At 40.9% G+C, this 27,904-nt stretch overlaps 2 protein-coding genes across 4 annotated transcripts in view; one reads left to right on the top strand and one right to left on the bottom strand.

Moving 5' to 3' along the window:
• The window catches only part of GNB4 (G protein subunit beta 4), a 184,396-nt gene extending 176,905 nt beyond the window's left edge, over positions 1–7,491 (top strand). For all 3 annotated transcript variants that reach the window (XM_089675545.1, XM_089675547.1, XM_089675546.1), the window contains exon 10: positions 14–7,491. In XM_089675545.1, the coding sequence (XP_089531671.1) occupies positions 14–120 (107 nt within the window). In that variant the 3' untranslated portion in view covers positions 121–7,491. The remainder of the gene's footprint in view (positions 1–13) is intronic.
• A 6,204-nt stretch (positions 7,492–13,695) lies between these two features.
• Positions 13,696–27,904, bottom strand: part of MFN1 (mitofusin 1) — a 48,677-nt gene continuing 34,468 nt past the window's right edge. The window contains exons 15-18 of the mRNA XM_089675544.1: positions 24,953–25,105; positions 21,052–21,248; positions 20,490–20,624; positions 13,696–17,033 (exon numbers count right to left, since the gene is read on the bottom strand). Of these exons, the coding sequence (XP_089531670.1) occupies positions 16,964–17,033; positions 20,490–20,624; positions 21,052–21,248; positions 24,953–25,105 (555 nt within the window). The 3' untranslated portion in view covers positions 13,696–16,963. The remainder of the gene's footprint in view (positions 17,034–20,489; positions 20,625–21,051; positions 21,249–24,952; positions 25,106–27,904) is intronic.

Below are 27,904 nucleotides of genomic sequence, written 5' to 3'. Positions count from 1 at the left end.
TTTTTGCCTACAGGAGTCCTTGCTGGTCATGATAACCGAGTGAGCTGTTTAGGTGTAACCGACGATGGCATGGCTGTAGCTACAGGGTCTTGGGACAGTTTTCTCAGAATCTGGAATTAACTTGGGCAAAGATAGCTGATCTTGTTAATTCTCCACTGAGATCTGGAGAGGTCAATGCTGCAGCCTATAGCTGTGAAATAACATTTCTACCTTGTATTTGCAGGTGAAGTTTTTCTATTCACTGATTATTATTACACAAAAAAGGCTTTCTTTAAACTAGTAAAAAAAAATCAAGTTGAGGTCATAAAGGGTTCAAAGGGGGTAAAGAGCACTGGTGACTATTTCAAAGGGGCTAGCACACAGGATCATGGTGACTGAGAGCCTAGGAGCCAGTCTTTATTTTGTGGCTTGGTTAAGTTGTTTTAACCCTTTTGCTGCTAGAAAAGTCAGTTTTGCATTGTAGACCTTTACAGCAGCCACACGGTTAAAGGATTTCTGCTTTGTGCTCAAAGTCTGCTGAGTCTGTACCTATTTTTTTTTATTATTATTTTTGTACATACCTGAATGTACACACTATAGCAGCCGATCATGTAATGTTTGTATGTAAAAAAAAACAAAAAAAAATACAGAAAAACAGAAAAAAAGAAATATTGCCTTTTTTTATTTAAAGAATACGAATTGTACGCCACAATAGTTTAGTGATAAATATACTTGATTGTTGTATTTTTTTTTTTTTTTATTCTTTGTGAACTTGATGTGGATGAGATGAATCATTGCTCTGTGTTTGTATCCATAAAGTTGTAGTGTATCTTCACATTTAGACAGGCCAGTTTGTATATCCTTTCACACTGTTCCCTCACCCTTTCCTTCATGCGGCATATTGGCCATGATAATTTGCTGTACTGATCCCATTGTGCAGTACATATGCAGGAAATGTGTACCCCACTAGTCTAATTCCTGTCTCGAATGCACTAAATGTAAATTGCTAAAATCCCCATCTACCTGCACTGAAAAAAGACTTGAACTTCTTCTTTTTTTTTTTTTTTTTTTGGGTCCTTTTTTCAAAGCAACTCATACATTTTAGTGATTTTCTTTTTTCACCTTCTCACGTGACAATCATAGATGAACAAATCAGTTTACACCTATTAACAATTTTTATGTAAAAATTCTATCCTAGATGACCCTTAACTCTTCATTTCTAATATTAAATTGTCATGGCTTCATGAAAGCTGGCCAGATAATTATTAGAACTACTGCATTTCTGCACAGTTGCTTAGTATGCAGTAGCAGCACACGTCGATGTGAAATCACCTAACCTTTTTGTAATTGTCATTTTTGTTTTTGACTTGCCTTCTGTAACACTTTTGGATATTGGAGTGTATGTGCAGTGTAAGGCAGTAGGATTTTTAGATTAAAGGAATATGAAGATTTCTAAATCTGAATTGATGTGGCCAAGTTAAAGTGCACTTTTTCAGTAAGAATAAAGTTCATCAGTTAGCTGTATTGGGGCTGTTTCCATTGGTTAATTGAAATAGAATTGTATAAATTGTAATAGCACCTCTAAGGATATTGTATTGTGGTGTCAGGACAGTGGGCCGGTCTTACTTGCCTTGCTGAAAAGCTGCTATTAGGGTTTGAATTCGGGCCTTTGCACCTAGACTATCTATAGACTCTAGTACCCTGTTATGACATTTTAGACCTGTCTTCTCCAAACACAAGCATTTTAAGCTAGTTTCTTAAAGGTGACATACGTTCCACTCAGTGCACTTCCATGTTTGCACCAGTTTAGGATAGACCATAGAATAACTCATTGACTTACATTCTAGTGACCTCATCATTGACCACCAACCACCACCCCACCCTGCTCAGGGTAATGCATTCCAAGTGGAGATGGGATGCAGGCCAAGCATGGGTGCCAAATGATCATCTTCTGCATTTAGCTGCCATAGAGGTCTAACCTCAGCTAGGTGGTACCCTTGGACAGTTGATAATCTTTACCCTATTCTAATGAATGTGGGTGACCTTTGTCTGCTGCCTACACCCCAGGGAGTTAGATTTTAGTGTGACCATTTATCATTGTTCATATATGCCTGCTAATCCATTGAAAAGCATGGTGGTATTGCATAGACATGTTCATCCATTGTTTAAGTTGAACAGCCAGTGAGGGGCTTTTTCTCATGACAGATGTGCAGGTACTTCAGATATTAGATGTCAGGTAGATGTGCACTTTTTTAATGTTAAATACTTCTGTCACAAGCATGCATTTCATTCCTATAAAGCAGAGCGGAGTAGTATGGTCATAAGCACTGGCTTAGATTAGCCATAATAGAAAAGGCAACAAAATGCCCAGAGATCCGTATGATGGTGTTTTACATCTTTAAGACTTTAAAGCTGGCTTTGTGTCATAATAATATATAACCTTTTAAGGTTTACTATATACTTTACATTCTGGTAAAATGTTGTAAAAACAAACTATTACGTTGTGAGTTGCTTGCGAAAGACCATAATGTTGAAGATCACAGTTACTATTAGATGGCCATTTCAGCTTACATTCCAGGAGTAATTCACTTTATCAACTTTGTGCTTGAGCGCTTGCTTGAGGGGGGCTCCACCATGGCCCCCTCCTGTTATGTGCCAATGGTATATGCTTCAGGGTTCTTGTTCACATTCCTCTATATGGTCCTTCTAGCATGTCCAGAGCAAAAGTTCAGAAGGTGCAAAGAGTGTTAATCTGCAAACCTGAGCACAGTGGACTGACAGCTGATTCCCCAGCACCCCTTATATCTGCCAAAAATGAAGTGTAGCCTTTTCCGGAAATGAAGGTCTAAGAGCCAAAACTACTGTAAAATAGGTACAGTGTTTTTTTTTTTTTTGTTTTTTTTTGAAAGATGATTTAGGTATGTAGCTTGGTATTGGAAATAAACCATAGTAAAAACAGAGGTCTCCAAACCAGGGCCAGATGACTCCCTTTGCTTGTCTTTATCTGGCCCTCGGGACAGTTTTCCTCTCATTGATACAAGACTTCTGCCAACAATGGGACACCATTTCCCCCACTGGCACCAGCATTGGGGCATTATTCCTCCCCCTAATAGGAAATGTGGAGATGTACACTCGCTGATGCCAGGAAAGCTTCCAATCCCGCTGGCCATAGTCTGGCCCCCCCAGGTATCTGAAAGGACAATAGACTGGCCCTTTTTGTTTAGAAAGTTTGGAGACCCCTGGTAAAAACATTGACTTGTATTGGGTTTTTTCAGCAAAGAGGTATGAGGATGATGTGTTGAGTGCAGACGTTTGTAAGAAATCACAGAAATGAAAGGTGATTACTGAATGCTACTGTGAGGTTCCAATACTGTACACATCATAATTTCTCTTTACGCCTCATTAATGAATAAGCACGTTGGTTGTAAAGCACCTAGTTGTCAATGGGTGGGAAGAAGCTGCCCAGTGCCAAAACAGCTTGCCCTTTGCTCCCAGTACATGGTCAGAGCGGGCAGAACCACCAGTATTGTGAAGGCATGTTGTGACATCAATGTTAATTTGTCTGTACCTCAATGATGTCACTGGTTTTTAATGAAGTTTTCTTTTTGATAATGTTTGAGCCAACAAAACATCTACCTTTCTTGTATTCTTGTGTGATTTGTTAAACAATGATTGTTTTGTTTTTATTATTATTACTGTGCCTCTCACCATGTTTCTAATGAAGAAAGTGCCAAGCAGCCAGACAGACCTCTACATTCTAGAGCACTTTTCTGCCCAAGTATTCTAATTCATTGTAAAGGGACCAATAGGTAATGGTCATAATATTGTAGTGCACTGGTAGTGTCACCTCCCCTTCTAGCTCACAGCTTTTTTTTTTTTTTTTTCTTTGCATGTTTGATCTAGATCTGCCAATGCCACTGAAAATGTCTGTTGAATAGATTATAAATTATTCTTAAAGCTGAGTTCCAGATTTACAGTCCATTTAGTTAGTTTTGGCCAAGCTGGCCCAGACAAACTATCATCTGCACTAACAGGTTTGCCACACTGGGCACACTGTATAAAGCGTATGTAGTCTTACATAACATATACAGCACTGTTCCGGCAGTGGGATGGGAACTTCTCTCCTACTTCTGAAACAAAATAGATTTGGTCTGAGCACTGCTCATCCATTCATAGGCAGCTTTGTATTCTCTGAATGAATAGTTTCCTTTTGATTGGCTGAGTTGAAGATCGTGACGTCATGCGCCCACTTAAGCTGATCACATGAAGCGGTGTATTTATTCTATGAATGGCTGAGTACCACTCAGCCCGACTCAGCCCTGAAGTCCAGGTTTGAGACAAGAAATTGTGTAAATTCAGTTTATACAGCGTTCCGTTCCCAGCAGGTGCATCTGTTGGTGTAGAAAAGCTGGCCTAGGCAAACAGTGACTGCAAACTTGGACTTCAGCTTTAAGATCCCCTTTGAGCACAAAACTGACTAGGCATAATGATTATAATCCTTTAAAGCGGAATAAACCACTAAATGCATGGCTGACATACAGATATACAAATCTGTCTCATCCAATCTTCTGAAACAGACACCTGATGCACAGGGACTGCCAGTTATGTGAGCTCTCTATTGCAGTCCACCTATAGGACAGTTAATCAGACATACGATGACTTTGATGCTGTCTAACAGGCTATAGTGGAACGTGCAGAGCTGAAATAGTGGTCTCCTCCTTGGCTGTGCAGCGCGGTACAAGGCTGTAAACCACAAGGTGGGCTGAACAAAATGAAACCTATTTGGGCAGGTAAAACAGTTGACCGATTTGTATGTGAGCTGTGCATTTAGTGTTTTTTGGCATTTTACTCTGTGGTTTTAAGTATACCTAACCACACTGCCGTGCCATTGCCTCATCCTTTTAGTCCCCAACCTTCAAGATTTCTTACATAAAACAGTGGCTGTGTTTCTGTTGTAGTACCAGGATATCTGGGTGTCAGTCTGGCTGGGCTTTGTGCAGTGCTAATTGGAATATCCAGAGCACTATAAATATATGCGTTTTTGGCTTGTGTTGCTGTGAAATGATTGAGAGTAGTAAGCAGGATTTTCTAGTATTTTATAAGAGTACATGTGAAGTTTACTATGAATAGACATTCGACACAAAATAACGGTTATGGTAAAAAGCATTGAATTCATAATTTCTCTATACACTAACTGTGCCAGTTGTGTAGTATATGTCAGGTATTGCATCCTTGATAGATTGTACTTCCCTGATCTCCAGGGTGCCCACATACTGGTTTTGTGACATGGTGATGCCTAAGAATCATTCATATATTTGTAGCTCATGTTAGTTTGGTTCTTCCGATGAGGAATCCACAACGTGCCAATATCTGAAATCTGTTAAGATGCCAACTGTAGTGACTGACTTTTTTTCTAAGGGCGTTTCACTCCTGACATTTGTGGCAGCTATTTTGGGGGCAGATGCTGCCAACGTGGTTGCCCCCCACACCTCTCAATGTGCACCAGAGATGGGGTTTCACTTTGCCAAATTCTATAAAATGACAGCCTCTGACACTTCAAATGTGCATATAAAGGCAGCTTTGTTATATATGCACAGTCATGGGTGTTAGGTGTATAGGAGGCTTTCTGCACTAGAATTGAAACATTCATACACAAGTGTCTGTGTGTTGTGCCAGTATACTAAAGAGAGACTAATCTGGGGCTGGTGAAAAGCAGTTTCTGAAAAATAGGCCACTTTTCACAGAATAGTAAATGCGCAGCTGTGAGCTATAAATTGGACTTTGCCACAATATGGAAAGCACAGAAACTGACCTCTTTTCAGCCTGCACTAGCTTTAGAAAGATCCTTTGTAGGATAAGACCCAGCCCTTTAGAATGATCCTCTGTAGGATAAGACCCAGCCATTTAGAAAGATCCTCTGTAGGATAAGACCCAGCCATTTAGAAAGATCCTCTGTAGGATAAGACCCAGCCATTTAGAAAGATCCTCTGTAGGATAAGACCCAACCATTTAGAAAGATCCTCTAGGATGAGACCCAACCATTTAGAAAGATCCTCTAGGATGAGACCCAACCATTTAGAAAGATCCTCTAGGATGAGACCCAACTATTTAGAAAGATCCTCTGTAGGATAAGACCCAGCCATTTAGAACGATCCTACAGAGGATAAGACCCAGCCATTTAGAACGATCCTACAGAGGATAAGACCCAGCCATTTAGAACGATCCTACAGAGGATAAGACCCAGCCATTTAGAACGATCCTACAGAGGATAAGACCCAGCCATCTGTATTGGACAAGTGTGTGCTTCTCCTAGTCTCTAGTGGGGCAGGCCATCACTTTTGGCCTTGAGCAGGACTATATACTGTAGTGTGCTTTCTCCTGCCACAACCTGCTCTCCATTCAGTACATTCCAACACTATGGTGTAATAAAGGACTGTAGCCACTACAGGCCTCATATACTGTATCCTCGTGCCTGTGTAAGCGAAGCTCAGGCTCCTTTCCACCCCAAACATTTGTATTGGCAATGAGGTTTTCCAGAAGAGTGACAGAATATGTGAGTGCGTTTCATGTGCAAGTAATGAAGCATGGTTCATAGAGCACCTTGTCTACTCTCTGGCATGCATGCTAGTGAAATATCTTCCTGAAGTTCAGAGGCACCACTGGCCTTGTCTCTTTTCTCTTTTTATCCAATTGCTGGTTGTATAAAATACATGCAGAATGTTTAATGCCGTGTTGTATGGTAATATGTGCAAACAGTGTTACTGATTGATATAACCTAATAACACATTTACATGTGCCTCACCAATTCTTCTACCACACAGTATGATAGGGTTCGAATATTATGGACTTCAGTGGAGACTAGTTCTAGAACTTTGCAGCCTTTTATTGCTTTCTTTACATAGTGGTGCTTAATCCTGTGTGTTTCTCCATTCTGGGGGAATAAAGGCAAAAAGAAAAAAAAATAAATAAAAAGAAAATATATATATGGAAAAAAAAAAATCTTCTAACATGTGAGTTATACACTTTATATCCATTGAAAGTCCAGGGTTTAGTTGCTTTTAAAGAAACATTGTTTGGTTGCTGTAATATACACTTTTAACAATTTGACAATTCTAGCACATTCATTTTATAACATTTTTACTCATGTGTTGCTGACTTTGACAAAAGGCTTTATAAATATCGATTCTGAATTAATTCTGCACTGCCTTTTGGATTGTGTATGTATTCAAATCTGTCTTAAAGGTTTTAAGCCAATTAAAAACCATGGACATGCCATGCTTTTTTTTTTTTGTTTGTTTTTTTTGTTTCCCATTTCTTTTATTCTGTTCTCCTTTAACGGTCGCTGTTGTATAAACAAAAAAAAAATTCCCTGTGAAATCACTTGCTATAAACGTTTTGTTTATATTTTTCCACATTTGATTTCTTTTCTTTGTATTTGTACAGTGGCTCAGTGAAACCAATATGTTGCCATGAATTGATATTGTAACCAATAAACAAGTGCTTTTAACCAGATGGCTGTTGTACATTCTTGCTCCTGAAAAATCATGCAGTTTTGTGCTTGTTTACTTTCTTGCTTTAAAACGGTAAATAAGGCAAAGTTGGCCTGAACTTTTAGAGCTAGTTGATGGCTATACATGCACATGGTAACCCACGCACACACATGTGGAAACATGTTCTTAGAGTTTTCCTTTAAAAAAAACCATACTAAAGCAGAGTATGCAAGTGCGAACCCGCCCATGGGAAACTTTGCAGCAGGAAAATGATGTGTGAATAGGCCAAGTACAAAAGCCAGGTATTGATACCTATTGTGATGACAACTATAACATTTTGGGATGACCGTGGTTAAGACAGAGAGAAGAACTCTGCAGAAGAGAGGAGAGTCCAATTTCTGTACACTACAATGTCTTCAGGTCACACGGGGATACATAGAGCAATAAAACCTGAATTTCTAATAAAAACTCCTTTCACTCCATCCAAAACTTAAAGTGATTGTAAAGTCTTAAAAAAACAAGTTTATACTTACCTGCTCTGTGCAATGTAATTGAAGAGAGCAGCCTTGAATCTCCTCTTTTGAGATCCCCTGCTGGTGCTCCTACTCTTCTGCTTCCTGTGGCGCCTGCCGGCTCGCTCCCCAGCTGGACTGTGTTCGTCTATAGACGCACACAAAGCGGCATGGATCTGCCCCCCTCTCCCTTCTCAAAGCATTTGATTGACAGCAGCAGGTGCCAATGGCTCCTGCTGCTGCATCTGTTCTGTGAATTCAAGGAGAGAGAGAAGAGGGCTGCTACAGATGGTCACAGCACTGTAGTAGTGAGTTGGTTTTTGTTTTGTTTTTTTTGGGGGGGGGGGTGTGATACAAATACTGGGACATTTTTTACCTTAATGCAGGGAGTGCATCAAAAGCTGTAAATCCCTTACATACAGTTAGGTCCATACAGTATATATTTGGACACAGGCACAATTTTAGTTTTTTTTTCCAGATATTTACCAAAAAACATTCATGCTATAGTTATATAATGGATATGGGCTGAAAGTGTACACTCTCAGGTTTACATTGAGGGTATGTACATCCAAATTGGAGGAAGGGTTTAGAAATTACAGCTCTTAATAGCCACCATCCCTTTTTCAAGGGACCAAAAGTAATTGGACAGTTGAATCAAAAGCTGTTTCATGGCCAGGTGTGGGCTACCCCATTATTTCTTCATCATTTAAGCAGGTAAAAGGTCTGAGTTGATTCTAAGTGTGGTATTTGCATTTGGAATCTATTGCTGTGAACCTACATCATGTGTTCAAAGGAGCTGTCCATGCAAGTGAAACAGGACATTTTAAGGCTTCAAAAATGAAACAAATCCATCAGAGAGACAGCAGCAACATTAGGAGTGGCCAAATCAACAGTTTAGTACATTCTGAGGAAAGAACTCACTGGTGAGCTCAGCAACATAAAAAGGCATGGAAAAAGCATTCTTTGGATGGAAGAAACTAGGATTAATCTGTACCAGAATGACGGGAAGAAAAAAAGTGTGGACAAGGCTTGGAACGGCTCATGATCCAAAGCACACAACATCCTCTGTAAAACATGGCAAAGGCAGTGTGATGGCATGAGTCATTGGTGTTTATTGATGATGTGACAGAAGCAGCCGGATGAATTCTGCAGTGTTTAGAGATATACTGTCAGCCCAGATTCAGCCAAATGCAGCAAAGTTGATTGGACGGCGCTTCACAGTACAGATGGACAATGATCCAAAACACACTGCAAAAGCAACCCAGGAGCTTTTGAAGGAAAAGTGGAATATTCTACAATGGCTGAGTTGATCACCTGATCTCAAACCAATTGAGCATATATTTCACTTGCTGGAAATAAAACTAAAGGCAGAAAGACCCACAAACAAAGACAGCTGCATTTAGAGCCTGGCAAAGCATCAGAAAGGAGGAAACTTAGTCTTTGGTAATGTCCATGGTTTCCAGACCCCAGGCAGTCATTGCCAGTAAAGGATTCTCAACAAAATATTAAAAATGAAAATTTTATTTGATTATATTCATTTGTCCAATTATTTTTGGTCCTTTGGAAAAGAGGGGAGATGGCTAATCTTTAAGAGCTGTAATTCCTAAACCATTCCTCCAATTTGGATGTATATAGCCTAAAATTAAACCTGAGAGTGTGCACTTTCAGCCCATATCCGTTCTATAACTATAGCTTGAATATGTTCTGGTAAATACCTGAAAAAAACAAATTGTGCCTGTGTCCAAATATATATGGACCTAACTGTATACCCAGTGAAGTGACTGGCCCCTTTGATACACAGGGATTAAACAAATCCTCATACATAAGTTGTACCTGTCTGGTTGCAGTTTTCTCTTTTCTACATCTGTTCAAAGTGCTGAATTTTGAAAGCTTGTAGAGCTCTCAGAAAAAGTGTATACGCTATATTGCCAAAAGTACTGGGATGCCTGCCTTTACATGCACATGAACTTTAATGGCATTCCAGTCTTAATCCGTAGGGTTCAATATTGAGTTGGCCCACCCTTTGCAGCTACAGCGTGCGGCAACATAACTTCCTTTTTTCAAAATGCAATAAAACCCATTTTATGAATCAGAATTGTTTTTGTCTTTAATAATGTAGGTACATATGTAAAGTTCTGTTTTGAAAATCATATCAGGTAAGTGACGCCCCCCATTGTCCATACACTGAATAAGCCAATTGCTGGCGTTTTTCATGACCATTACCAGCATAGCAGTGGGTATGTTGGCAATTTCTGCACGGATGTTGGCCTTCAGGTCTTGTAGGGTCCTTGGACGGTTTACATAAACGCGGGATTTCAAAAAAGTCTCAAGTGGCCAAATCGGGGCAGAGGGCTGGCCACTCTAAATCGCCCCTTATTGAGATGAGTCGCTCTGGGAAGTGTTCCCTTAAAACAGCCATTGATGCTCTTGAAGTGTGAGCCGTTGTTCCGTCCTGTTGGAACCAAACGTCCCCTAAGTCCAATTCATCAAGTCGTGGAAAAACAAATTCCTCCAACATGTTCACATACTGGTCTGAATTCACTGTCACGCTGCTCACTGTTCCAACGCATGATGATGACTGACCTGGAAGAGAACAAAAACTTTAGAACTACGCCTGTCGCCTGAGACCACTCCCGCCCCGCTATGGCCGCTACAGCCTGAATGGCACGCATTTCAAAAAAAGGAAGTTATGTTGATGCACCCTGTATAACAGCTTCAACTCTTCTGGGAAGGCTGTCCACAAGGTTTAGGAGTGTGTATGGGAATGTTTGACCATTTTTCCAGAAGTGCATTTGTGAGGCACTGATGTCGGATGAGAAGGCCTGGCTCACAATCTCAGCACTAATTCATCCCCAAGGTGTTCTATCAGGTTGAGGTCAGGACTTTGTGCAGGACAGTCAAGTTCCTCCACCCCAAACTTGCTCATCCATGTCTTTATGGTCCTTTGTGCAGGTGCACAATCATGTTGGAAACTGTTCCCACAAAGCTAGGAGCATGAAATTGTCCAAAATGTCTTGGTATGCTGATGATTTAAGAGCTCCCTTCACTGGAACTAAGGGGCCAAGCCCAACCCCTCACCATAATCCTCCTTCCACCAAACTTGGCACAATGCAGTCAGACAAGTACTGTTCTCTTTTTAAGTTTGGAGTTCTTTAGCTATTTACCCTGCAAAGAGCTGGCGACTTCTGCGCGATTCAGCATGCGCTGACCCACTCTGTCATTTTATATGGCCTACCACTTTGGCTGAGTTGCTGCTGTTCCCAGTTTCCACTTTGTTATACCATTAGGTTGACTGTGGAATATTTAGTAGCAAGGAAATTTCACGGATGGACTTATTGCACAGGTGGCAATCACAGTACCATGCTTGAATTTACTGAACTGAGAGCAAACTATTCTTTCACAAATGTTTGTAGAAGCAGTCTGCATGCCTAGGTGCTTGCTTTTATATACCTGTGGCCATGGAGGTGATTGGAACACCTGAATCCAGTGATCGGAGGGGTGTCCTAATACTTATGGCAATATAGTGTATGTTTTTTTTAATGGGGACTGTTGTGTAGTGCATACAAGCAATAAATCTAATACAATGTCCCCTAGTGTATGTCCTTGGGAAAATTGGTAGCATGTTGTACAATGTGAATAGATAGGTACAGTGAAGGAGATAAGTATTTGATCCCCTGCTGATTTTGAATGTTTGCCCACTCACAAAGAAAAAAATTGAAAGGTAGGTGTATTGTAACACAGAGACAGAATAGCAACAAAAAATTCAAAAGAAATGCATATCTAACAAATGATGCACTGATCTGCATGTTCATGAGGGAAATAAGTATTTGATCCCCTTCACAAAACATGACTTAGTACTTGGTGGCAAATCCCTTGTTGGTAATCACAGAGGTCAGACATTTCCTGTAGTTGGCCACCAGGTTTGCACACATCTCAGGAGGGATTTTGGCCCACTCCTCTTGGCAGATCCTCTCCAAGTCATTAAGGTTTGGTGGCTGTTTGGCAACTTGAACTTTCAGCTCCCTCCAAAGATTTTCATTCGGATTAAGGTCTAGAGACTGGCTACACTCCAGGACCTTAATGTGTTTCTTCTTGAGCCACTCCTTTGTTGCCTTGGCCGTGTGTTTTGGGTCATTGTCATGCTGGAACACCCATCCACAACCCATTTTCAATTCCCTGGCTGAGGGAAGAAGGTTCTCACCCAAGATTTGACGGTACATTGCCCCATCCATCGTCCCTTTGATGCGGTGCAGTTGTCCTGACCCCTTAGCAGAAAAACACCCCCAAAGCAGAATGTTTCCACCACCATGTTTGACAGTTGGGATGGTGTTCTTGGGGTCATAGGCAGCATTCCTCCTCTTCCAAACGCGGTGAGTTGATGCCAAAGAGCTCGATTTTGGTCTCATCTGACCACAACACTTTCAACCAGTCCTTCTCTGCATCATTCAGATGGTCAGTGGCAAACTTCAGATGGGCCTGGACATGTGCTTTCTTGAGCAGAGGGACCTTGCAGGATTTTAGTCCTTGTCGGCATAGTGTGTTACCAATTGTTTTCTTGGTGACTGTGGTCCCAGCTTCCTGGAGATCATTGACAAAGTCCTCACGTGTAGTTCTGGGATGATTCCTCACTGTTCTCATGATCATTGACACTCCACGAGGTGAGATCTTGCATGGTGCACCAGACCTAGGGAGACAGATAGTTGTTTTGTGTTTCTTCCATTTGGAATGATTGCACCAACTGTTGGCACCTTCTCACCAAGCTGCTTGGCGATAGTTTGGTAGCCCAGTCCAGCCATGTGTAGGTCTATAATCTTGCCCCTGACATCCTTGGACAGCTCTTTGCCATGGTGGAGAGTTTGGAATCTGATTGTTTGATTGCTCCTGTGGACAGGTGTCTTTTATACAGGTAACAAAATGATTAGCAGCACTCCCTTTAAGAGACTGCTTCTAATCTCAGCTTGTTACCTGTATGAAAGACACCTGGTAGCCACAAATCCTGCTGAATGATGGGGATCAAATACTTATTTCCCTCATGAACATGCAAATCAGTGCATAATTTGATAGACATGCATTTCTTTAGAATTTTTTGTTGCTATTCTGTTTCTCATTGTTACAATACACCTACCATTCAATTTTTAGACTGATAATTTCTTTGTGAGTGGGCAGATTCAAAATCAGCAGGGGATCAAATACTTATTTCCCTCACTGTATATACTTGGTATTGCTCCTGGTCGTTGAAGGCCCATGGGGAATTGTATATTTCTTTCTACTCTGTACAGGGAGTCTCACATTTAGCACCTCCTAGACATAGATAAGGGCATTTAAACTAGGGTTCTGCGACACTGTTCATATGTATTTTCCACTAGTATCCATAGTGTTTCTACCGAGCCCCAATGCACATTTCGGGTTTGTGTTATTTTTATTTTTAGACTTACATCTAACTAATCGCGCTAATGTCCCATGAGCCGTAGGTATGAAAGTTATTTCAGGGGTTCCTCAGGCATAAAAAGATTGGGAAAGGCCAATTTAGATTATGAGAAAGAATACACCATGTCAATTTTAAGTGTCATTTGTTCAAATTTATATAGCTGTAGCTCAAGCCTTGGTGACAACCCCCCCCCCCAAAAGAAGTTAGAGATTTGTGACCACAGAAAATCAGTTTATTGAAATCCCGGTAATTAGAACACGCCTTTGCAATAACACAGAAACAAATGTGGGAAATACATATCTTCACTTTATTGTTTTGGCTCACAAACAGATTTATACACATATATTACTGTATCGAAAAATGACACCTTCATCTTAAATATACCAGGAACGGAAAGGAAATTGTAAACATGTATCAAACCTGAATAACTATTTGTAGCCCTTCCAACTTTTTGCTCATCTAAGTTTAACTTTGTTTTTTCCATGGGAAGGAATGCATTGCTCCATACTACCCATGGACCTTTTTGGCTTTCCACAGTAGCCATATCTTATATTGATCCATGTACAAGAAAGCGAACAGACTAGGAGGGTGTCTAATGGAGTATATTATGCATTATGAATTCAAGCTCTTTCCAGATTTTCCGTCCAGATAACAGTTTCTCTGTGTGGCTTATCTAAAAAAAAAAAAAATCTATAATTTTTGCAGTAATTATCAGGAATCGATGTGTAATAATAGACATCACTTCTGCTATATGAGTATCGGAGCTGGCATTATACAAAAGTCCTGAGAACCACAGCTTTTTTTTTTTTTTTTTTGGCCAAAGTGGTGTCCTCATTTCACCTTATCCAGGATGTCATCCTACCATCTTTCTGGTAAACCCTCATAATGAATAGTCACAGCACATTAGCTGCCTTGCCTAAAGGGGGTGATCATAAGAACTGATAATCTTTGCGAAGGTGTAGACCAAGATCTAAGAGTTCACATCCCAAGTAAAACCTGCCACAGAGGCTGTTACTGCTGACTTCCTGCAGAAACTTCTATTCGAGAGGCATGCTTTCCAGTGAATGACCCGATGTGAAGATGAAGAAAGTCATAGAAAGCTAGGAGTCCTAATCTACATGCTTGTTTCAGGACAGTGACAAACTATTGAAGCAGAATGATTCAGAAGCATGTAAAATGCTTCAGGTGCTTTAGAGTTGTTTTTATTTTTATATGGGGCAAAAATCAAGTCAGGAACAAAAGGCTAAATGAGCCCTACAACAGGCCTCCAACTGGAGCAACATCCAACATACCTGTTCCTTAGTTGTCATCTATGTAAACTATAAGACTGTTTACACAACTGAGCCGCCTGTTTTTACCACCCTCCAACTGCTCACCCTTAAGCTGCAAAGGCAGCAGACAGGGTGTACACATGGCACAGCAAAAACGATCCCCTCTGTTGCATTCGGCATGAACTGAATTGGACTGTGCCTCAACTCTGTGCAATGCATGGCGGGGCTGTGTAGCTTGTTTAGGCTTAAAACGGGCAACATATCGCCCCCTCACTACCTGTGAAATGCTCTGAAAAGCGTCTCGCCACTTAATAAAGCATCATATCAGCACCATCTATCTGCACACAAAATCACAATTAAGGATAGCGGTACTTCTACATTATTCATGTATACTACACATCATTGAAAAAAATACCAGCTACCTCTGCTTTGAGGACTGCCATCACATACCCATTTATCTTGATTACATTTAGCCTGTCTGCACTGTAGCTACATATCAGGCCAGTGAAAAATGAAGGCATCTAGTCTACATTCCTGTGCGGGGCAGCTTTTAGTACACCTATAAACTGCTGCACTGAACATGTGTAATCGCTTGAGAAACAGACTACAAACTGCTGGAAGAACTTATCCCAGGTGTTCGAAAGTTTCATTACCCTTTAAAAGAAACCTGTCATGAGAGAAATTAGAAAGTCATCACTACTGACTGTACATCTGAAGATCTACTGGTCATGCAGACTTTCTTCTGTTAATACTTTAAGAGTACATTCACACTGGGTGGAATATTCTGCAACTGGAGCACACACACAATCTGGTGCAGCCATGCATAGTTACCAATCACCTTCCAAGTTAAGCTTTGGAAATGAAAGCTGATTAGTTGCCATGTACAGCTGCTCCAGATTCTGTCTCCTATTGTATCTTGCTTTGTGTATTGCCAATAATTTTAATGACACTCCAATGTGCTTACACCAACCAAATACACATAACTGGCCATCAGCAATTCACAAGAACAGTGCCTTGCAGTGCACTGGAAAACATTATGCAGATATATTTGTCAGCCCATGAATACACACACAGAGGACCCTTAAAAATGGATACCTAACACTGCAAGTTGTGACAAAAACATCAGCACACATGAATGTGAATGGGCCCTAGATTCCTGACCTAAAACAAGAATACAAATATAGACCTGACTTTACCTTCACTTTTCTGATATGCATACATGACCTGGTTTAGGGACTCAATGTATACTGTAGGCAAAACTTTTTCCCCACATTTTGGGGAGGTAATAAAACCAGTTTTTGTTTTTTTTTTTTACACATGTGTTTGACTAAGGAGATTTCCCTTCACTTCCTGTCGCACAGCCATATCCAAAATAAGGGAATCCCTGGTTGTCACCAGAACTAGTGTCCTCATTGGAAGATTTCCCCTCTTACTGTTCTGGGGACAACCCCAAATTTGAGGTTTTCTTTTACTTTCACTTTTCAAAGAGAACAGAAAAGTTGGTATTACACAGAGGGCGTATCCCCCCAAAGGGGATACCGGTAGCAATAAAAAAAAAAAAAAAAAACTGACAGGTCAAATCCTTCTCCACTCTATCCAAAACAAACAAAAAAGAAGTTCTGCCTTTAGTTATACTTTAAGGTTGGAAGGTCATCACAACAGCCAAGCACCTAGAATTTCCAAAGGTTCAGCAATGTCCTTCTTAACAGTTGCTCTTCAAAGTCCTCAGATAGTTTAAATACACAAATGGAAATTAGCTGCTCATACATGTAAAAATCCCAAATGATATTTACCCAAGTAGGCACAAGGTGGGGTGTAGTGAAGCAGAAATACATATTGGATTTATCTGCCATTAGCAAACGTGTTACAAACATTGTACCAAAATATTGCATTTTGCATTCAACAGTGTGTCCATATTTTTTATATATTAAAATAAATATATATGTTTTACGTTCAAATGCTGCTTAATCATACTTTAAATTTAGACGAACTTCCAAAATTGTCTTTAGAAAAAAGGTGAAGAAGAGTGAAAGAGATTCTGGTAGCAATGACTAACACGTAACCTGTGTGCCAGCTGGCTGACCTGTAACTGTGTAATACCAACACTGGTAGTCCTGAAAGCGCTGTACAGTATCCAGTGAGCAGCTCTCTCATTGATCGGCAAGTGTCACACTGTTTTCCAGGCCCAGCTGGTAAGTGATGTAACCATTAGTTAGGTGGAGCCCAGTGAAAAGCTTGATATTACTCATCTCTACATAGTTCAGAAACTTTCTATTAACATTTTCACTTGTCCTGGTTAAGGAACATCTTTGTGAAATGATCCAGCTCATTTTCAAGATGAACCGCTTTGTTTCTGGAAAAAAAAAAAGATAAATTGCAGCTTAAACAAAAGTGAAAAGCTAAATTATAGACATAGTTGCCCTAAATTATTTAGACAAAAATTGTTGTGACCTATTCAGATATAGCAAGTAGAAATAAACTACACAAGGTGTCAAATATATTTATGGTTGAATATATTTTTATTTGAAAATGTACAAACAAACATTCACAGCATTTACAGGCCGTAGAAATTGGCAAAACAATGAAGAACACGTGAAATATATTTAAAATAGAAGTATGGCCAGAGCTTTCTGGCCGTGCTTCCTTTGAGGGTCAGAGGAGTACATTCACTTTTGTTTTCCTGTGACAGAGCTAAAACTAAACAGTATAATCAATATTGTCAGGATCCACCCAGCTGCCCAACTGACAGCTCCATATCCTTTCAGCATGCAACTTGGAGCCAGAGCCAGTACCTCCCAAGCCTGGTGCTCCAGCGAGCACTTGAAGAGCAGAGTAGAGAGCAGTGACTAAAGCCAGCCAGAGATGGATTGAACCTTGGCTGGTTCAGCAGGGATCGGCTGAGATTTGAATCATGTATGGGCAGGCTGGTTGTACTGAAGTCGATCTATCAATCAACTTCTAAACAGCCAGCCTGCCAGATTTTTTGGATGCGATTACTGCAAGGGGCTATAGCCGCTAGCAGTTATTATTGTGTTCTACCAGCAGGGAGCCTTGCCTGCTGATAGAACACAATAGCTGCATGAGAGGAACTGCAGAAAAGAAAAATCGCTCATCTATGGCCTGCCTATAATTACTGCTTTCCACTTGGAGCAGACTGAGAGCTGAGTGATCAGCCATCATATGATCGTTTACAGTGAAGGAAATAAGTATTTTATCCCCTGCTGATCAGTCTAAAAATCGAATGGTAGGTGTATGGTAACACAGAGACAGAATAGCAACAAAAAGTCAAAAGAAATGCACGTCTAACAAATGATGCACTGATTTGCATGTTCATGAGGGAAATAAGTATTTGATCCCCTATCATTCAGCAGGATTTCTGGCTACCAGGTGTCTTTCATACAGGTAACAAGCTGAGATTAGAAGCAGTCTCTTAAAGGGAGTGCTGCTAATCTCATTTTGTTACCTGTATAAAAGGCACCTGTCCACAGGAGCAATCAAACAATCAGACTCCAAACTCTCCACCATGGCAAATACCAAAGAGCTGTCCAAGGATGTCAGGGACAAGACTGTAAACCTACACAAGGCTGGACTGGGCTACCAAACTATCGCCAAGCAGCTTGGTGAGAAGGTGACAACAGTTGGTGCAATCATTTACAAATGGAAGAAACACAAAACAACTGTCAGTCTCCCTAAGTCTAGTGCACCATTCAAGATCTGACCTTGTGGAGTGTCAATGATCATGAGAACAGTGAGGAATCATCCCAGAACTACAGGTGAGGATCTTGTCAATGATCTCCAGGCAGCTGGGACCACAGTCACCAAGAAAACAATTGGTTACACACTACACCAACAAGGATTGAAATCCTGCAGTGCCCGCAAGGTCCCTCTGCTCAAGAGAGCACATGTCCAGGCCCGTCTGAAGTTTGCCACTGAACATCTGAATGATGCAGAGGACGATTGGTTGAAAGTGTTGTTGTCAGATGAGACCAAAATCAAGCGCTTTGGCATTAACTCAACTCGCCTTGTTTGGAAGAGGAAGAATGCTGCCTATGACCCCAAGAACACCATCCCAACTGTCAAACATGGTGGAAACATTCTGCTTTGGGGGTGGTTTTTCTGCTAAGGGGACGGGACAACTGCACCGCATCAAAGGGAAGATGGACAGGGCAATGTACCGTCAAATCTTGGGTGAGAACCTTCTTCCCTCAGCCAGGGCATTGAAAATGGGTTGTGGATGGGTGTTCCAGCATGACAATGACCCAAAACACAAGGCCAAGACAACAAAGGAGTGGCTCAAGAAGAATCACATTAAGGTCTTGGAGTGGCCTAGCCAGTCTCCAGACCTTAATCCAATTGAAAATCTGTGGAGGGAGCTGAAAGTTCGAGTTGCCAAACGTCAGCCACCAAACCTTAATGACTTGGAGAGGATCTGCCAAGAGGAGTGGGCCAAAATCCCTCCTGAGATGTGAGACTACAGGAAACGTCTGACCTCTGTGATTGCCAACAAGGGATTTGCCACCAAGTACTAAGTCATGTTTTGTGAAGGGGATCAAATACTTATTTCCCTCATGAACATGCAAATCAGTGCATAATTTGTTAGATATGCATTTCTTTTGAATTTTTTGTTGCTATTCTGTCTCTCAGTATTACAATACACCGAACATTCGAATTTTAAACTGATCATTTCTTTGTGAGTGGGCAAACATTCAAAATCAGCAGGGGATCAAATACTTATTTCCTTCACTGTAGTTCTCACTCACACAGATGCTGTAGCATGGTGATGAGTATGTATGTTTGTTATTTTTTTAATCCCATATTTCTCCATTAAAGCTGAATGCAAGGCAAAGAGCTACTTGCACACATTAAATATATACAAGGGAGCTGTTTTTATTGCCAACAACATTACACACCTCTGCTGCAGCCACCAATCAGTGTTTTCTATCTGCAGGAGGTGCCGCCATCAGAATACTATGTCCCGGCAGGTAGGATTTGATCTTAGGTCTAGATTAAGGCCTCATGCAAACTGGACGTTTCTATATCTTTTTTAGACACCTTTCCTCCTGGCAGTGGCATTTTGGCAAAAAAAATGCTTGACACTTGTAAATGCATTTAACGCATTTAAACGCTGTCTAAAGCATTTGGGCGTTAACGCATTCAATTGGTCAGACACGGATACTAATTTTTAAAAAAGGAGTTTTTTTAAATCCTAACATTTAATGACCTGGACCTTTGACCCTTAATGTTGACCCCAGCACTAACCCTGCCACTGACCTAGATCAAACTTCAATCTAGCCATTTTTTTCTTTACACACACATTTGTTTACATCCTGCAAGGATAGAAAGATACAATAAATCTTTCCATTCAGAGGAGAAAGAAAACACATGGGTGGGCTGCATGGTAATTGATCAAATCAGGAGCTATCACAGCAATCAGGTGACTGGGAACCCAAAGTCCCAGGTCTTCATTGCTACTACGAAACCTAGGGCTCTCAGTGAGAGCCCAGTCTCTGTTCTGGGAGCACTCTGTGAAACACGTTCCCAGCACAAACATGGGAACATGTATATGCACCACCCAGGTTTAAAGCCCATCCTCCTGAATGCCACATATATGTTACTGTGTCTTTATGGGGTTAATGCACTGTTCCAAATAGAAAGCCACATCTGCCAAATAGATTAACCAACAAAGAGATGGAAGAGAGACTTTTCATGAACTGAGATGAACTGAAACACCCTTTCATCCATTAAATGCCCCCATCATTAAATACTCAGAACGATACACTATTTTTGCAAAAATCTACATATTGATTACCTGAAAAGTTTGGCTTGGTTTTGAACTTTCTCTAGCTGTTTTATTTCCTCTGACCGTTTGTTGATGGACTCCATTAGATCTCTTTGAGTGATATCAACCTGCTGGCAAAGTCGGGTAAAAATGTTGTCCAGCTCCCTGAAGGAGAGAGAAAGTAATATAAAGTGACACTAATAAAGAGTGAAACATTAACAGACTTTCAGTTGCAACTTTTATCTTTCTTTTAGTTGCTCACGGTTCTGTTTTGATGCATGCTGACCATTCAAACAGCATGACAAATCACATGCAATGATTGGCAATAGAACTGTTCAAATCGATGAGACTAGAGACTTCGATGGAGTCACACCAATTAGAAAAGTAGTTCCTGCGCTACTTTTGTGGATTTGGGGTTGCGACTGGCATAGAAATCTTTGCATAAAGTCACACAGAAGTCTATCAAGTCGCACTGCCATCCAACTTTGATATCGTGTGACTTTGTAAAGTCGCATGATTTCAAAGTCAGATCCAGTGTGAACAAGGGCTTAGAGGGCATACATTGTAAACCTTTTTTTGTAGATTAACTTACTTTTGCACTTGGTGACTGCAGTTTGCACTGGTGATGCTAACAATCATCTGCAGTTTGTCTGCCGCATAGTTTACAAACTGTTTCTTGAAAGCCCTCTCCTTGGCTCTTGTGGTCCATGTTAGCCTCTCATACACGTACAAACTTCCATATGCCAGCAAAGAGCATGCAATCAGCTTCCAGCCTACGGTTCTCCAGATCTGCACAAAAATAAAAAAATTATTACTTAAAATATCACAAGTGTGCAGATGTGACAATTATACAGAAGGGTGTCAACGTTTTTTAAATTAATACATTTACTCCAACCAGTTATAGTGTTGTAGCTCCAACCTAAAGAAGTCTGCTCAACAGTTTATGGGGTAAAATTTGAACCATCTACATCAAACCTCTACAGCTTCAAAGAGCAAACCAGGTAAATAAACAAACCATTAAAGAAGGCCTTGAAAAAAAGGGAGCCTCCACTTCCCTTCTGCAGCCATCTCTTCCCCATGCCAAAATATTACTCTGCATTCCCCTAATCCTCCTTACAGAACCAAGGTTTGATCCTACAGAGTCAGCATGACCAATATGGTAAGATACATGGGAGACTCCAATATGAAAATTAGGCAGGAGGGATTTGAACCATCAGGAAAACTATTTACCAAGGCCTACATTGACATTTTTCTACACAGGTGGTTATCTAAATGTCCCACAATGCAGATGCCATTTGAAGACCCCAGGGCAAACACTGAGACTCACCCACTGAAGAACGCTCAGTGTGCAGGGTTGAGACTGAGGAGTCAGAGTTTCATCCTTTAGGGCTCTGATCAGCAAGAACTTGTCCTTCCTGACAAGCTCAAGTCAGAGGGTCCCTCTTGTTGGCCTCACAAGTCCCTCTCTCTAGGGAATACAGCAGTGGTCAGGTTGGGATACAGTTCCTGTGACCAAACTGGCAAAAGGAACCAGTGCAAGGTTCCTTTCATCCTGGAGACACCAATGGGGCAGAGGTAGGTCTGCTAATTTGTGTGGTGGCACAGGAAGATACAGGGCGAGAAGCTGAAGAGAGGGTTGAAAGCGAGGGATCAATCTGCAAACCTGAAAGGACACTCTTTGCACCGACACACCCGAAGGGAAAATACCCAAAAACCCACAAGGCTTAACAAACATCTCCACACTTGAAAAAGTGGGGGCACACATTCATGCTGAAGGTTTCCTTTATCAGGTTTCTTAGCCCAGACCTTGCACATGAAGTAGGTGAAGGAGAGGAAGAAGACTTGGCCAACCTCTCCTTAGAGTTACGCTGATGCAGGTGGATGCTCAGTCCTCAAGATATATTCTTGATGATAATGTCAAGAGTAGGTTCAAACAGACATCCTCCTTTAAAAGAATAAGTGGATGAGACACCCCATGGATGTGGATGTAGTGTCCACATCCAAGAACTTCAATTTGAGTGCTGTGTATTTTTACAGATTTCTGGCCCATGAGAGAGACAAGCGTTAGGATACTTCCAGTAGGCCATCACAGCTAAAGCATAGGGCTCCTCTATTATACACCTATAATGAAAGGATCCACTGCTGTAGTAGAGAGATCTCTTCTGACAGATTTTAACCATTCTGCCACAACTTGGCAAATTAAGCTTACAGTCAGAATGGCCACAAAATGAGATACTGTATTTCAATGAGGGAATCTAAATGTTGGTCAGTAGAATCTTCAATGTGAGAATGCCCTCTAATGGTCTAGTGGTTTTCCTGTTAAGATGGGTCACTGGCAAATCCACAGTGGATAAAGAACACCATTTAACAATCCTTCACAAATGGAAACAGGTCCAGTAAGAATCTGGGAAATATGAGGGACCCGTCAGGAAGCTTCTAATCCCCACAGAGTAATACCTAGAATGAGTGTTATAAGAAGGGCTTTGTAAAACTGGAGACAGCAGGCTTATCCGCCAAATGCAGAAAAGTATGGACTGCATCAATAAGAACCAAAACAGTCTCTAAAATCTTATATAACAGCAGAAGACTTTGATTCCCAAAAACAATCTCATTAGGGAAAGATTGAGAGAACCTCTTATCAAAAGTCAAACAGTACAATTGGTGGCCCAGCAGCCTTAAATTCTGTGGGCAGATCAGAAACAGACTCTGCAGGAGAAGGCACAGAAGCATGTTTGCAGCCTTTCCGATCAGCGAGGAACTGGGTGAATTTGGCCAAAAAGTATTGTGTGATTGTATTAGAAAACCTGGATGATGAAGCAGGGAACTTCATTTTAACCAGTATCGTTAGGGAGAACATTGATTATGAAATGCTTTCAGAAGGCATACAGCAAACTTTTGAAGAACCAGCGTGAGCTAGGGTCACTTGTTGCAGCAGGACTGTCCCCTCTGTGTCTAGATACAGACATGTTTTGACCATGTGGTTGTGAAAGTTCAGGGAATGAGACAAGATCTCAGGTACTTACAAAAACTATCGCAGCTGGTAGCTCATGAGGGTCAGTTAGCTGGAGGTGACCAAGAGCGCTGTAGGCAGGCAGCAGGAATGGGCTGGAGATCGAAGCTCCAAGTGGCTATTTGTAAAGCAAAAGCAGCAGCATAGCGATGCTTCCTTGGCACTGAATGGTAGGAAAGAGCATAGAGTATGCATGTGAAATACTCTTCCAAACAGATGATGTCTGCACTCAGTCCATTAGTGTTAACCTATTCCTTGGTAAAAACACCTGGCAAGCAGGAAAATTAGAGCTGCAAAACAGTCCCAACAATGAGATAGTTCCGCTGCTAATTAGTAACTAGAACAGGGCCTAGAAAAAGCCTTAAGCACAATACTCAAAAAAAAGCCTTAAGAAATACTCAAAAAGGTCACTTCCAGGCAAGCCCCACAACATCAAGTCAAGAAGGTCTGATGAGTACAGCATTGCAAAGCTCAGCTGAGAAAAAGCTGCTCTGGACAGCTGCCATGAAGAGACCAGATCAAGCAGCAATGGAGAGAAGAAACTTGATTGAAGAATAAAAGGCTAGAAAAAAAAATTAGATTATAGACTTTTTCCAGCAGAACAGAAGAACATGTCCATCCTCCCAGGACACCAAAACACCGAGGCATGTTGGAAACAAAAGGGGTTATCCTGGGCTGGACTATAGATTTTTTTGCTTGCCAATATCCAATCCTCTTGTAGGTGTCAGTATAACCTGACAGCATATGGCTTCCCTGTATGCCCCAATGGATGAAAATGAAAGCGTATGACTTTATTTGACATGGAGACAAAAAGACAAGGCTAACCTACATTACGCCACAATTTGTATATTGCGACAACACAGTAAGTTGAATTCCATAAATTCATCATACAGGGAACCCAGGGAGCAAATTACTGTAGTACACTATAATGCAGAAGTGCTCAACCTTTTGAAGAGTGCGGGCCACTTAAGTGATGTGGTACTCTTCAGGCTGCTAGAAAAGCCCCAGGTGAAGTGCACTTGGTATCATTCTGCCTGGGACAGGAGCTAGTGGTACAGCTGCCCTGCTCCCTCCACTGCTGGTGCCAGCTCACTGCACTCTGATGCTCTGGAATGGAGGACTGGCAATCCCAGATCATGATTACTGGTTTGATGATCCCAAGCATGTCCTTCCCTGGTTTGAGGTCGCGGACCACATCAGAGGGCTCCGTAGGCCATGGGTTAAGCACCCTTGCTGTAATGTATCTGTACTAAGTGTTAATGCATCCTGTCATTGCAAATTAAGGGATAGTACTGTTGGTGTTTGGAGCCTGGGATCAAGGAATAATGACTGTCCCCTTATTTGCCTCTTCTGGCACTATTTTTGTTATTAGATGTAGAATATTAACAATAAAAAATTACTTTATGAAAAAAACATTTCCAGATGGTGTGAAATCCTTTAAAACAATGAATTTAGTAAACCTCTCAACCAGAAATCATCTTACCATTCCTCCGATAATAATCACTCCCATAGAACCTCTTGAGGTCAAGGATGCCAATCCAGACATTACTGTAACCATGATCTCATCTTGTGATTTGGAATCTGGAGTCTGCCCTGGGTTAGCACTTGTGGTTGGTGTGCAGACAGGCCGGGGAACCTTGAGAAAAGAAGAGTTGATATGTACTAAACTTGAAACCATATAATTTGCAAACATGTTAAAACAGAAGAAAGCCAATGTGCACATTTGATTAAAAAAAACAAAACAAATGTGAGATTCATTGCCAAGTAAAGTAGGCCTTGGATGGGAAGGCTTAGTCAGGGATTTCTGAAAATACCTAAAGCTGCTGTCTGAATTATGTGACCTATCATCAAATGTAAAACACTGGTTTGTTATCCCCAGGGAAAGAAATAATCTTTCAAACAAATTTCCAGCTTAAATGGAAACTTGTGCTTTGCTCTTGCCTCCCTCAATAGCAGCACATACTTACCTTTCCTTCATTCTCCAACCATTCTGTCCAGCTGCCAGAAGTGAGGAGTTGTGTATGTTCAGAATCACAGGGCTGATGAGTTTCTCCCCATTCCTATTTGACAACACTCTCACGTGATAAGAAGGGTATTTTTCTCACTTCCCACAGATGAACAGAGTGGTAGTGGAGAAATGGAAAGTTATTTAAATGTACACTTGATGCACATCTCTACATTTATAGCAATACAACATACACTTATGAACCTTCACAATACAAAAAGGCTAACAAACCATAACTTTATAATAAATAAGTGCAATCTGCAATATGAAAAGTGAAACCAGCCATATAAAAAGTGAAAGTGCTCAGTCCAACAAATATTCTCCGAGATTCAATCAAATGTTGAAAGGTGGTGAGCAAAAGTGATTCCTCCACCAAATAAATGATTAGCCTCTTACCAAAAATATTGATCTCACTTTCCAGAGATCAATACATGCTTGTGTGATCGTACTCAGTACTCATCTCACTGATGGGATGCTTTCATCACCCCCTCAGCATAATATGACAGACACCAGAAGGAATCTTCTTGTGCAATAAACAGACATTCCCTCCAGAGAAGAAGAGCAAAGGACCGCAAAAGTGTTAGATCGTAAAACAATTTTGTATTTAAAATAAAACAGAAATATACTTACAACATTAAGTATAGGAGCACATAAAAAAACAGACACCAAAGCCTCGAGTATCAGCATGTATATGACATCACTAGCTAGGCCCCACCCAACATGTTTCGCCACCAATCCGTATAGTCAGGAGAATGAAGCATTATAGATTAATGGAAAGATTTATAGATTAATGGAAAGTAATGTGCTGCTCAGAAGGAGTGGGCAAAGCACATAATATTTTAGGATCATCTAGCAGACAGACCTCTGCCCAGTGCACCACACTACCCATCATACTACTACTACTAACCATTACGAATTGGCAAGTGGATAACAAGCAGAAGTGTTGAAAGTCTATAGGCAGAATTACGTCAAGTGATTCTCTTTAAAACGTTACCACTTAAGAGGGATCATTCTAAAGTTGGCCAGCTTGAATATGTACTGCAATACATACCAAACAAGAAATCCGGTTTATGTGCAACGTTTGCTAGAAGTTATGTTTCACTGCTAATTTTTTGCAGTTAAAGAAAAAATGTGCATTTTTTTTTTCTTAGGGGCCTGCAAATCATTGCACCCGCGATCAGTAGATCATGGGTGCAATGTCAGGCTCCTGCAGGCACTCAGTACAGGAACAAAGAACTATGAGGACACCAAATGGTGTCCTCACAGTTCATGTAGAACTATAAGCCATCTGCCTGAATGACAGCTGTTTGGGGGAAGCTCTGCACAGCCATGCTGTTTTTAATTGTGACCGTGGGTACAGAAAGACAATGCAGGATTGTTGCTGCTGCATTAGTAAAATGTCACACCCTAAATACAAGTGTAACATGTTATTAGAGCTGAACTTATCCTTAAAGGGTGTAGAGCAGTGCACAAAAGGTGAATAGAGAATCTTAAGGTGTCAACGAGGCCACACCTCTCTAGCACTTCAAATGTTATACGTGTTGGGAATGGTGCACATTTTTTTTAAATGCATTTAATCTGAGTACTTAGGTGCAGTGGCAACAATCATTTTCAGTCACACTTTTCCTTTATTTTCACCTGGTAATCTAAAAAACAACACTTCCTGCCCTGGATAGCTATGCTCACTCACTCCACTGCATCTATGAAGGGAGACATGGTTGTTGCCCAGTAGGGACTTCAGACACGTCTTCCTCTCTTCATTACATCAAGAGGTGGGAGGATTAGTAGTTTACAGAAGAAAGAGAAAATCGTTTCCACTTTCCGTTCATATAAAAGTATGTACTGAAAAAGGTCCAAAAAGTTGGCCAGCTTGTGTTGCAGAGGCACTTGGTGTTGGTGGATTCTGCAAATGGAGCAGGCAAAAAGAAATCTATTTTACTGTTGTACGGACATAAAAAAATGTTAATGCAACTACAAAAATAAAATTGATTTTATTCTGGACACAGGCTTTACGATTGCCTGCTCTATTGGAAAATCCACCAGCGCTGAGTGCTTCAGCAACACAAGCATTGTTGGACTTTTTTAGTGCATCTCTTCTCCTACCAGCCACTCCAGACATAGCCCACCCTAAGGGAATAAGGTCTGGTTCTCCTTATGCATAGAGTGTGCCCACCCACCAAAAGAATTATCTGCATAGAGACGGATTTATGTGCCTGGTCAGAAGTATGACAAGGTAGCATACCATTTCAGTTGTCTACTGCAACCTATCCAGGTGGTACATAATATTCTACTATCATATTTATGAAAAACCAAATACTACACAATATAGGCCTCTCCCATCTTTTACTGAAAGCAACAATGTTATAACAGCCTAACAGAAGGTGACTGCATATCTGGCATTAGCAACAGCTATTTTCTGTAAATGCTGAA

Source organism: Staurois parvus, unplaced genomic scaffold (genome assembly GCF_062004578.1).
Source record: "Staurois parvus isolate SC_StPar_1 unplaced genomic scaffold, SC_StPar_1.0 ptg000155l, whole genome shotgun sequence".
Taxonomy (NCBI): Eukaryota; Metazoa; Chordata; class Amphibia; order Anura; family Ranidae; genus Staurois; species Staurois parvus.
This window is presented reverse-complemented; position numbering and strand designations above follow the sequence as displayed.